General features: G+C 47.4%; 1 protein-coding gene across 7 annotated transcripts in view; it reads left to right on the forward strand.

Moving 5' to 3' along the window:
- Window positions 1–10,168, forward strand: part of cpeb3 (cytoplasmic polyadenylation element binding protein 3) — a 33,021-nt gene extending 22,853 nt beyond the window's left edge. For all 7 annotated transcript variants that reach the window (XM_076169264.1, XM_076169263.1, XM_076169265.1 and 4 more), the window contains 4 exons: window positions 5,607–5,725; window positions 5,803–5,917; window positions 6,290–6,471; window positions 7,935–10,168. In XM_076169264.1, the coding sequence (XP_076025379.1) occupies window positions 5,607–5,725; window positions 5,803–5,917; window positions 6,290–6,471; window positions 7,935–8,162 (644 nt within the window). In that variant the 3' untranslated portion in view covers window positions 8,163–10,168. The remainder of the gene's footprint in view (window positions 1–5,606; window positions 5,726–5,802; window positions 5,918–6,289; window positions 6,472–7,934) is intronic.
- Window positions 10,169–12,309: the final 2,141 nt, after the last annotated feature.

Raw genomic sequence — 12,309 nt, forward strand, 5'->3', positions numbered from 1 at the left:
AGGGGAGGAGACAAGGTTGACTCCTGTGGATAATTCATCTCTCACTCTTGCTTTGTAAGTTATAAAACGACGACTATTGATGTCAAGGGCCTTAAAACCCTCTTTATTCTTTTGCCTTTTTTTTTTTACAACATACTCCAAAGACGTCTTGCCTGGAGAGTGTGAGAGAGCGAGTGCGTATCTGTGCATGTGTGCAGGGGGAAACGGCTGATTTATAGACGTGTGATTCCCATTAAAGGGGTCACGGACCTTTCCTTGTGTTAAATGTCCTTCCAAGCTTGACTGAATGGAAGATGCTTGTCACTTTCCGTCCAGCTCACTATTAAACTGTCAGTTATGGGTGTCTGCACGGTTACGAAAGTGTTTTTGGTTTAGCAATGACTCATATCGTGGCTCAGGCTGACTTTAGGGGTATGGAAAGGCCCTTCAGTTGCTGGATGGGGACCAGAGGGAAGTAGGAACTGGAATGGGATCAAGTTTAAAGGGATTCTGACCGTTTCTCCTGTGCGTTGTTATGAATTGTCATATCGATGGCAGCTGAAGTCCGTCAGATGTCGTATACTTTTTAGATGAGCAGAGCCTGTGATGAATCAGCCAGTCCAACCTGTCTTTAGACTGTCAGCCTCTTTGCCTGATCAGAGCAAATCGGCCATTTCCAGCCAAGCGTCTCTCTCTCTCTCCTGGTGCAAAAAGGATCATTAAATGCACGTTAAGTGTGAAAAAGCAAGTCTGGCACGATCAAAGTCAATAGAAATCTTTCCAGCTTTTGAAAACACAAACCCTTTCAGTTCTCCGCTCTATTTCTATCCGCCTCTCCTTTTTTTTGATGTCATGGTAACCAATAAGCCCCGGTCACCATGGTGCCTTGGCTCACACTCGCCGTCGTCGTCACTGTTGGCGACTGCGATGAGCTCGGGAATAGAAGGGAGGGGGAGAGGGGGGGGGGTTTATTCCTGTCTGCCATGGGGACAGAAGCAGGACGGCGATAGTGTCTGCTTACAGGTTAATGTGTCTGTGTGCCGGAGCTGAGAGTGTTGCAATGATGAATACACAGGAGCACGTCACACTGCAGCAGACGGGAGGTTCTCTATAGAATGCGGTCGCTCCTTATCAGTTTTTGTAATGCACGGAATTGAGAGTTTCTTCATATTGGCAGTGTGAACCCACAGACGAGACTCCAGTACGCTGTTGCAACTCGTGAGTTATGATGGGGAAATGAGCGTATTATTGCCTCACTCGCTCGCTCGCTCGCTCGCTCCTCGTAGGTCACGTCTAAATTCAGAGAGACTAAATTAGGATCATCCGTCCCTGAAAAATATTTTTTACTCAGCAACCCCGCCCCCCAATAATGCAGCGGCATCCATTTATCACCTTGCCCTTGTGTTGAAATTACATCCAAGCCGAGATGCTGACCCCTCCTCCTCCTCCTCCTCCTCCTCCTCCTCACTCCACCACCCCATCAATAAGCAACTGTTCCCCCGAATTGATCCGAAGCCTCAGGGTCCATGTTTGCTTACCCTATCGAGCCCTTTCCTCTGTAATCATCCCGTTCACAATGAAAGCTGCTGCTTCCGCGTGGAGGGGAAATGGGAAAACAGCCAAACTTGCGAACCAAGCCTGCGTGTTTGTGTGTGTTTATCCCTTAAAATGTGTTTTTTTTTTGTTTCTATTTTGGGTCTCTGCTCTGATAGGGAGTGGCTGATTTATTCCCCTTGTCATTGCGGTCATGGGAGCTGTGTGCAGGGTCCAGCAGGGCCTGTGGTGAATAAATCTGCACACACTCACACACACACACACACACGTCGGCCCTGAAGTGTTAGATAAAACTGGATTTAGATTTCACTATTAAAACCAGATGCATGCAGATTGTGACATACATTGGTATGGTAAAGTACAAACCAGCACTGATGGATTATATTACTTAGTCTTGACCTATGATGTCTTACATAGGGCCTCCTGCATTAGATTTTTAATGTAATTTCGAGCCGTATCTCTACTTAAGCCCGTCTAGTCTCGGTTTACAGAGGCATTCCTTTTAGCTGTAGTACGCAGTGAGGCAGCAGTTAACGGCCCACACTGTATTAATAGTAATTACCAAGTTAATTTCATTGATAATCTGAGTAATTGTCCGCCGGTTCCCGTTGAGGTAACCTATTCTCTCACCCTGAGTCAAACTCCTGGCCTCCGGCGCTGGAAAGACTTGTTCACTTCTATCCCGAATGAGGTCATCTGTCGGTCTGCGCTTACCCACGAGGCACTCTTGCTATCGTTTGTCTGTAAACAGAGATGTTTAGGGTGGAAAATACTGCGGGCTGTACGTATTTCCTTCCTTCCTTCCCTGGACGCTGCCGGGAGCTCAGCAGAAAAGCCCTATAAATCTCAGGCACGAGCCACTGCAGATCCTTCGCTCTCCTCCCGCCGTGTCGAGCCTCTGCACTGCGCAAGGCTGACGGGAAAACGAGGGGAGATGTCCAACCGTCGTTCAAGCGGCGTCGGCGCTTACCGTCGGCGCTTAACGCCAGGCCGTGTAGGTGTCGAAGCTCGTTAGCGGTAAGCCTCTCCATGTGCATTACACCGTTTAAGCACTGACCCCTCACGCTCTCTCACAGGAGGACTAATTGTGTCCTAATGGAAGCTTGGACCGTATGTGTATACTGTATATATGCACAGAGGAAATGTAAAATGCACAGCTTAGGTCTGGATTGACGTTATGGACGCGAGCATCAGGTTGTTACTGTTGTTCTGCCGTGCTAAATGAAGCCCAGCACATGGAGGAGGCTTCCTAACAGGGTCCATTAAAGTACCTGCCTTCTCCCTCTCTTCCTACCTTTTCTCTCTCTCTCCCTCTTTCCATTTTGTCTTTCCCCCCCCCACCTCCCCTTCTTCTCCTTCTCTCTCTCTCTCTCTCTCTCTCCCTCTCTCTCTCTCCTGCCCTGGGTCATAGAACACGTTGTTCCCTCCTTCAGACCATATGAGCTGCTGACTCGCTCTGCCTTTTCATGCCAGTTTTTTTGTGCAGAGTTGCAGTCGTTTTTAGCTGCCTGTGTATGTGTGTGTGTGTGTGTGTGTGTGAACGCTCAACCACATGATCCCCACCCCCCCCTAGTGACAAACCGTCTTTATGTAATCCAGCAACACAAGGACAGGGGTCCTGTGTTTGGTCGTGAGGCACATGGAGAACGATGACAGGGCACAAAATCCTCATCGCACGTCGGTACACGCTGTTTGGCCATCTTGCAGCTGATCCAAAAAACAAGCCGCTGTGTTTCCACCACAAATAGAAGAAGCAGAGACTCGTCAGACGGTTAAAGCCATTTTTTTCCCCCGGTTAGTTTTACATTCAGGTTATTTAGTTTGGTGACCTACTTTTGCTTCCTGACCTACAAATTAAAGAAGTTCATAGAAAGGTTGTCACACGGCTGCGACTATCTTTCTGTACGTGTTCATTAATATTTATTGAATCTTACAAGAGAATATTCATCAGTTTGCGTCTCCCTCTGTGCTTTTACACACTCGCAAAAAACTATTAAGTAAGATGTATAGATGTATAAAATTAGTCGGGCTCGGTCTTTTGCTGAATAAACATGAGTCTGTGATTAATTGGCCTTCGTAAAGAAGCGGAGAAGGCTCGCGGCTGCACTGTAAGCTGACGCTGCGTTTAAACGCTCGACTGAATAAATGCACAGTCGTATAATCTAGCTTTGTTTTTTTTATGGTTGTTTAATAAGGATCCTCCTCCACAATAAAATGCAAACAGTTGGATTAAGATCCGTCCACATCATTACCGTGCTGTTGTTGTAGATCTGATACACTATAAAACTCGTAAAACTTATAATATCTCAAAAGTCAGAAAACAGCTTTTGTTTCACATCTAAAGCAAAATCCTTTGGGTGTATGCCACACACACGCGTTTCATTCCCGTCTTGCCTTTACTCCTCCCCTCCCCTCCGCATCCTACAGCGTATACACACACCCTTCCGACACACCCACAGACACACACACACACACTCGGCCGCGTACACATACCACAGTCGGCCCGGGTTTGCCGAGTCAGGCCTTTGTCGCCTCTCATCTGCAAGCAGCTCCGCTCAGGAATGTTCAAAAGTGAAACATGACAGTTGCGCATTCCTCGTCGCCACTTTCGCTCGTGTGTGTGTGTGTGTGTGTGTGTGTGTGTGTGCGTGTCTGTTGCTCGCGTGTGTGTGTGTGTGACAAGGGGTGTTTCCCGACAGTTTCCCAAAGCAGGTTTTCTGGAGAGTCACTGGAGCACATGGCTTTCATAGTGGTCTCAAGAGACACTTCAAGGGAAATGATTTGGAGGTGGAGTGTTCTTCCATAGAAACAATCCACTGGTTTGTATGTGTGTGTATGTGTGTGTGTGTGTGTGTGTGTGTGTGTGTGTAACATCTAGCCTCTCCTTTACGCTGGCAGAGGTTCATATTCCACTGACTCATGGGTGCCACAGGCGGTTCAGGCTTTCTGTTCACATAATCACACCGATGCAAATGATGATCGTCCTTCATTGTAAATACGTTTGACCACAAATCTCCAAACATTGTTCTGCCTCATTTCAATGTCGACTAGAAACGCGCCTTTATTCATCGGATCAGAGGACGGTGACGAAATCTCACTGTTGTCGTTCTAGCGCCACCATCAGGTTGACTGATGTCTGATTGCGTTCTTTCACTAAAGGTGTAACTTCTGTCCGATATTCTGTACGAATTCTACTTTGTCTGAGCTGAAATTGAAAGGAATGAATATGAAAAATAGTGGAAGTGGGCGTGGCCTATATGAATGGATAAGGAATTTTGACTCTCTGACTTGTGGCTCACAAATTACATAATAATAATAAACATCAAAGTGCTTATGACAACACCACCATCAGGTTGAAGAAACTAAAACCTCTTGGGTGACCTGAGCTGCTCTCAACCGCCCAAATCTGATGCAAATTGGATTTCAAACGTCCAGGTTATGGCTGTGACAGACGGATGATGCACCTGCTACCTGCTCGGCTTCACGCAGGCGTACGTAGAAACGGTGTCTGAGCTCTCGTTCCTCTCTCAGCACGCAGCGTCCATTTTCTCGGTATCAAACGTCCTCGCTGCCGGACCGAACCCTGTGGCATGATGGGATTGATTGTCTCCTACCAAACTGGTTTTCCAATATCCTCCCAAAATGACTTTAAAGCTTTGGATGGATACGGCCTCTCCTCTCAGCGCTGAATAATTCAGCAGCACACAGTCGATGGTGCTGCTTTGTAAAGACCAAAAATCTCTACCGTGACCCGTAAGATTTGCAGTGTGTCTGGCTGATGAATATTGCATGTTTCCTTTAGCAGCGGAGCACTCTGGGCCTTTTAAGCTGCGTCAGCGCTGGCGGTAAGGTGCAGGGTGTGGAGGAGGCTCTTATGGAAGCAGGAGGGCAAGATGAGGACGCGTGAACTTGGCTGCAAGGTCACAGGCTCTCAAGGAGACGACAGCCTTTAAAACGTTGAGTAATTGCCACAAGATGGGGCTTGAAATGAAAGAGTCACGCTCACAAGGTTTTGATGGTCGACATGAAAGCTGTGTTGTGTTTCTCCTAAAATGCTTGCTTTCCTCCGCCAGGCTACGCCTTCCTGCTGTTCCAAGAAGAGACCTCCGTTCAGGCCCTGATCGACGCCTGCATCGAGGAGGACGGCAAGCTCTACCTGTGTGTGTCCAGTCCCACCATCAAAGACAAACCAGTGAGTGACAGGGACAGATTTATGTCCTCAGCTGTGAAGAGAAAATGGACGCCTTCTAACTGGAGTGTGTTGTGCAGGTCCAGATCCGACCCTGGAACCTGAGCGATAGTGACTTTGTGATGGACGGCTCCCAGCCTCTGGACCCACGCAAGACCATCTTTGTGGGCGGGGTTCCGCGGCCTCTGCGTGCCGGTGAGTGTGTAATCTGATCAGAACATGAACCCCCAAATCTTGCTGGATAAATAAGGGCGGCGCGGATAAAGAAAGTTGTCCCTGCGAGACGACAATCTTCTACTTGGGTTTCAAGGAAGCTGGCCCTCATGTTAAGTATTCATGGCGCGGTGGAGGGTTCAGTCTGTGTGTACTTGGGATAAACATCACCGGCACGTCTGCAGTGCGACATCGAAACAGCGAAGCCCCCGTAGATCTGCTTTCTCTCTCTGTCTGTCACAGAGGGATTCAACTCCAGAACAAACGCAAGGACGAAAGGATCATTAATTCACAAAACACTCCCAACAGTGCTAATCCTCCATCATGTTCCTCCTCTTCCTTCTCTCTCTGCAGTGGAGCTGGCTATGATCATGGACCGGCTGTACGGGGGCGTTTGCTACGCCGGCATCGACACCGACCCGGAACTGAAATACCCAAAGGGAGCCGGACGGGTGGCCTTCTCCAACCAGCAGAGCTACATCGCCGCCATCAGCGCTCGCTTCGTTCAGCTGCAGCACAACGACATTGACAAAAGGGTGAGCGAGTTCATGCGCTTCATTCACAATATTCCTTCGGCGTCTCAAAACCGCGGCTGAGGTTTTTTTTCTCCCGAGTCATTCCTATGGCAGGCTGCAGGCCCAGACTCTCCACGGGTCCTCCTCCGCGTATAATAGGCAGGCTTTTACAGCGCAGTCTACAATAAGGGAAGTCCAACCCCGAGCCGTGTAATCACTACGGCCTCTGGCTGCCGGAGTCCCGACAGATGTTTCAAGTTGCAGACACATAGGGGTGGTTTAATTATAGTACTTCCCTATACATGCAGATCCCGTCGGGCTTTGGCTGCAGCACGGTTATTTTAGGCACGCAGGGCCAAACGCAACGGAACAGATCGTGACCGAGGGAGACTGGTCGTCAGCCAGGAGGCTTCTGGAGGGCGGAGCCGGCCGCCCCAACGCGGTTATCATCCGTCTGTCTTCAGTGGGAGCGAAGGGTGTCGTTATTGTGACCGGAGCTAGACGAAAACAAACGAGGCTCAGAACGTTTGGGAGGATTTTAGAGAACAAGGAGTTAATACAGATCCTCTTGTTTTGGTTAATGATAATGTGAAAGTTTGAGGAATTGCGCTCCATGTTTTGTATCACATCACCATGTCGTTGTCATGGTTATAGTGCAATCCATGGAATTGCGGTAGAGAACAAGGATGCTTGCTCGCTCGTGTCCTCGCCCTCAGCAAACACGACTCCATTTCCTTTCGCCGTTAGAGGTATTTAAGCCGTTTCTGCCTCGTCCAGCTCGTGATTTGTCTCGGTGAAGCTTCTGGCTCACGGCGGCGGAGTTACGCTGAAGAAAAGGCCGAGTCCTCCCGTCGGGGGGGGGGGTTTGATAACCTTTCATTTTGCGGCCGCGCTACATAACAAGGTCGGGATCAAACCGGCCTACTCATGCCGCCGAGGCGTCGCCATGACAACGCAGCTCCAATTTCTCTCCAGGCTAGTGGTCAAACTCATTTCGCTGGTTGACGGGAGGCTACCTGCGTCAATCTGGCCTCCATTTATTTTAGAAAATTGCAGAGAGATTTCCAAGCGCGGGCTTTGTGGTTACGGCTCAGAGACAATAACACACCTGCACACACAAGCCGCCACATGTGATGGTGTAGCGGTGTTTGGATGATAAGGAAATAGATGCAGAAGACTAGTTTAAATAGATGGTAAACAACAGATAATAAGAGGAGGATATTAATGAGGCTGAGTGACTCAGACGTTTCTGTTCATCATGTTTTGATGTCAGATTGCTGAATATGAGTGAGTCTTCTTCTATACGGGCTACAACATTCCAGCTCTGACTTAATAACACAGCTGACTTCACTTACTGGATCGTGCCCACTCAGTGCAGAATCCACAATCATCCAGTCAGAGAGCTCCTGACCGCTGCGTGTCTTATGTGGTGATGATGATGATGACGATGTATAAACGAGTCCTCTGGTCTCCCCGTCCCTCAGGTGGAGGTGAAGCCGTACGTCCTGGATGACCAGATGTGCGACGAGTGCCAGGGCGCACGTTGCGGGGGGAAGTTCGCCCCCTTCTTCTGTGCCAACGTCACCTGCCTGCAGTACTACTGCGAGTACTGCTGGGCCAGCATCCACTCCAGAGCCGGCCGGGAGTTCCACAAGCCACTGGTGAAGGAAGGGGGCGACCGCCCTCGACACGTGTCCTTCCGCTGGAGCTGAGAGCGGGGGGGGCCCACACGATGGCAGCCCTGCCCCGGCGAAGACACCCCACCCCACCGTCAGCCCCCTCTGCTGACCCCCCCTCCTCCCACCTCCCCCCTCCCCGAACATCCTGCATCCCGGGACAGCGCTGCGACCCCCCCACTCCCTCACCCCCACCCAACCCTCACCCCTGACCCTCGCCGACTCCACCCCCCCCTGCTCCCCACAAAACGCCTCATAAGAGGAAAAAAAAACAAGGATACCATCGCACACATGGGACTTCCTTCATCCCACCCGGCTCTGAACTCATCGTCTTGTGTTCCCCTCTGAAAACACATAGTGGGGAAATGAAATGCGAAAGTCTATCAGCTTAGAATTTGCACTTTGGCACAAAATCTGCTCACTCAAACCCACACAGGATGGTTTGTTAGACACCTGGCTACTTTTCAGTTCCCCATCCTGTTGTCAGCCGCCCCTTACTGAGACAGAGGTAGGACAGACAAATATTTAAAAGTATATATTTTTTGTTTTGTACCTATCTATACGTATATAGATAAATTCAATTTTATGTAAAAGGAGCATGCACTTATTTTCAAAAGTTGGTAGTTCTATTGCCCCTCGTAAGAATCATTACCAAAGGCAAACCAAATTAACAGAAAATCAAAAATAGGTGGCATAAAATGTAGCAAGACTAAACAACTATCCAGTAGTGTGGGCTCATAACGCCCTGAGTCAAAACAACTCGGCTATATTCGCTCTCAATTTTCACTCTGAAGATATTAATACCTCATATGCGTAATCAAAATTATTTTGCTTTTCGACTTCTAGGTCTTTATTTTTATAATAACATTATTTTTTAGTGTTATGTAAATGTAATGCTGCAATAGCTTTGCTGCTAAATTCATGGTATAAACACATACCATAAGTACTTTATCCAGGCTAGGGTGTAAAATATTATACAGATGTAGAAGAAGCGCCTGGTGTTAAGAGATTGAAGAGCTGTCGTACGGGGAGGGGGGCGGGGGGGCAGGGGGCGCCCCCAGACGACGACGACGACGACGACAGTGGCTACATTGGTGGGTCGGGGTGGGGGTCGGGGTCAGGGTGGGGGTCAGGGTGGGTCGCCCCTTAACTGCATGTTTATTTCAATCAGGTTGCTGCATGCAATAGACTTTTTCAGTATCATGTCTACTATTTGATTCTGCCCATGTTTGCACAACACTATAGACGTACGTACGACTCGCACGAAACTGGACAGAACACAGGGACAGACAGACAGACGGACGGACGGACAGACAGACAGACTGCTCGAAGGAAACGTGACGTCGCCGAGGCGTCCACGTGCTGCGCGGCAGGCAAGCAGGCAGTGGGGGGTTGGGGGGGGGCAGTCAGAGCAGATGGTTCCTGCGAAGAAAACGAGGCAGTGAACACATCGCCGTGATGATTGGGGTGGGGGGGGGGGGGGGGGGGGCGGGGAGGGCGGGGAAACAACCTTAATAATCACAACTCAAATTAAATGTAGGATTATCACTTAAACTGTCTGATAGGTGAAGTACTTTTTGCAGTGATTGTTGATATAATTGTGCAATTTTTTATACCGTATGTAGTTAAGGTCTGAGTATGCCTAGAACTGTGATTCGCTTTAACTGTCGTTAATGTCCGACATAGAAGTCCTGTGAAACTTCATAACTAGTGTATGCACACGTATATATGTTCTCTTGTACACACACTTGCACCAGTATACACAGAAGCCTCTCCACACACACACGCACACACACCAACACACACACACACACACACACAGACGGCTGTCTTTCTTACGCGCACAAACGGGCCTACAAACGGAGGCGGGTTGGACGAGGAGACGCAGCGACGTGAGCTTAACTGAGAAAAAAACAAACAAAACTGAATTTATTTTTTACTTTTTACCACCACTGAAGTTTCACGACGCAGAAAAACAACCAAAGAGCTCACGTGTTCGACTTTTGACAAAAAAAAAAGCAAACAAACAAAACGAAACACAACACGTACAAGATAGAAGAAGAGAAGGGAGACCGTGCTGCTTCTAAAGGCCTCCTGTAGAGGGCGCTCAAGCTGCGAGAGGGGCGTGGTCACATCCATGAGAGGGGGGGGGCGGGGAAACGTGGAGGGACCGATGTCAAAGAAAACGTAAACTAAACCGTTAAAGCTACTGGAGAGTTGAGCTCCTTCTCAGCCTACGCTCACACACACACACACACGCTCTCAACTACGTGGCTGTGGGTGGGGCAGGGATTGGGGGGGCGTGGCTAGGGAGGACGGTGTGCAAACTGGGCGGGGACAGGGGGGGAGGGGCGGGACGGGTATTTACCATATTTATCCACATTTGTTTTCCTGCAAAGCTTGAAGTAATGGACCTGCTTAAGACAAAAAAATAAATAAATGGATGGACATATTTTTTTATCAGAAAGCCTATGGTTTATGGGGGGGGGGGGGCAATTGGTAATTCTGAATGCAATACACAGAAACGTTTAAGGAAAACAAAAGGTATTGGCTGCTGAGGGAGGCGGGGCTCTGGGTGGGGCGGGGTCAGGGGTAGGGTGGGGCGGGGGGAGGGGGGGAGTGGGGGGAGGGGCTAACGTTACACTGGTTTTTAGCAGTTTTGTGGACAATCCGGACGGGATCCCCACGTCGTCATGCGAGCAAAATATGTCGCCACCCCTTTTTTGTTTTTTGTTTATTTCGTTGTTTTGGTTTTTTTTGTTTGTCCGCGAGTCGTGATTGTCCCACGCTGGCACCCTTCCTCCCCTCCTCCCCTTCCCCCCTTCCTCCTCCCGTCCCTCTTCTTTATCTTGTTTCAGTCGCAAACTGTTGATTTGCTTTAGGGTAGCCTTTTTTGTTGTTTTTTTCTGTTGTTTGTTTTGTTTTTGTCAAAGAGAAAAATCTAATTAAAAACTAAGCAGAAGATACTTTTTTACTGATAGAAAAAGGACTTAAAAAGAGGCTAACCATGAGTAATAATAAGTATCCCTATGAAAGTGAATTCTGGGTGTTTTTGTGACATTTCTTTCCCCACCCAGAAGGGTTTTCTATGTTTGTTCCTTCTCTATGATAGATATTTGTTATGCACTACTCTTTGTATCTGAACAGTTTTCAAAGTCAGCGGTTCTTTTTGTTAGAAGAAAAAAAAAAAAAGAGACGACAAAGCGTGCTTTCTGACTGACAAGATCTTTTTGCAATACCTCAATTTTGAAATATATTAGGAGAGAAACTGATATTTTCTAAGTAAGTTTATTCAGATGAAAACAAATATATATTAATTTAATTCTTTCAAGAGAAATGATTTAACAGATGGTTGAATTTTTTTTTTTTATTTTTTTTATCATGCTTATTTGCTTTTATTTTAAAAATTTATTTTTTTGGAACGACAACAACTGAAGGAGTTAGAGCTTTATAACTAATTTAATGGTGTAGTTAGTGAGAGTACAGTCTACTTTAATGGAGTGAGTGTCCCACTGGTCAAAATTGGTCGAAAAAACAAAACGGCGAGGAAGAGCTCTTAAGAAAAATCTTTATCAGGTGCTTGGAGAGAAAAACACAACATATTTCCCACATTTTTGTATATTTATATTCAATCATTTACTATGCTGACCAGAGTTGTGAAAGAGATCTTCTGTTCGTTATTTTTTTAAGAGATGTTTTTTTATGTTTCCTAAAGGTATCTGCTCCCTTTTTTGTTTTTGTAAAAAAGAAGCAACATGACCCTGATTTGTTGGCCTGACGTTGTTTTTTGCGAGAGACTTGTGAGAGTCAGCGAAGAGTTTGGAGAGGAGGCAGAGAGAAAAGAAAAGAATGTTATTGTTCAACACACAAAATACAGACGAGTGTTTCACCTGTAACTTGATCGAAAGCCCCCCCCCCCCCCCCCACCCCCAAGGTGCATCAATTGACTGGTGGCCTTCTATTCACGTAAGACTTGAATTAGTCCCATTTTTTAAGGCTAAGAACCTTGATTCTTTGTTGTAATGTGCAATACTGTTTGTACTGTTTGTAGAAAAGAAGAAAACAAGAAAAAGAGGCATAAATCTTTATTGCAGAATTATTTTCATTGCAAGCATTGTGATTCACTAAAATCATTTTCTACTGTGTATTTACCTACTCTACCTGCTAGTACCTTCCAGTAGTA

The sequence above is a fragment of the Genypterus blacodes genome, unplaced genomic scaffold, assembly GCF_046128005.1.
Source record: "Genypterus blacodes isolate CSIRO-AG114 ecotype Tasmania unplaced genomic scaffold, CSIRO-AGI_Gbla_v1 ptg000195l_1, whole genome shotgun sequence".
In the NCBI taxonomy this organism is placed as follows: domain Eukaryota; kingdom Metazoa; phylum Chordata; class Actinopteri; order Ophidiiformes; family Ophidiidae; genus Genypterus; species Genypterus blacodes.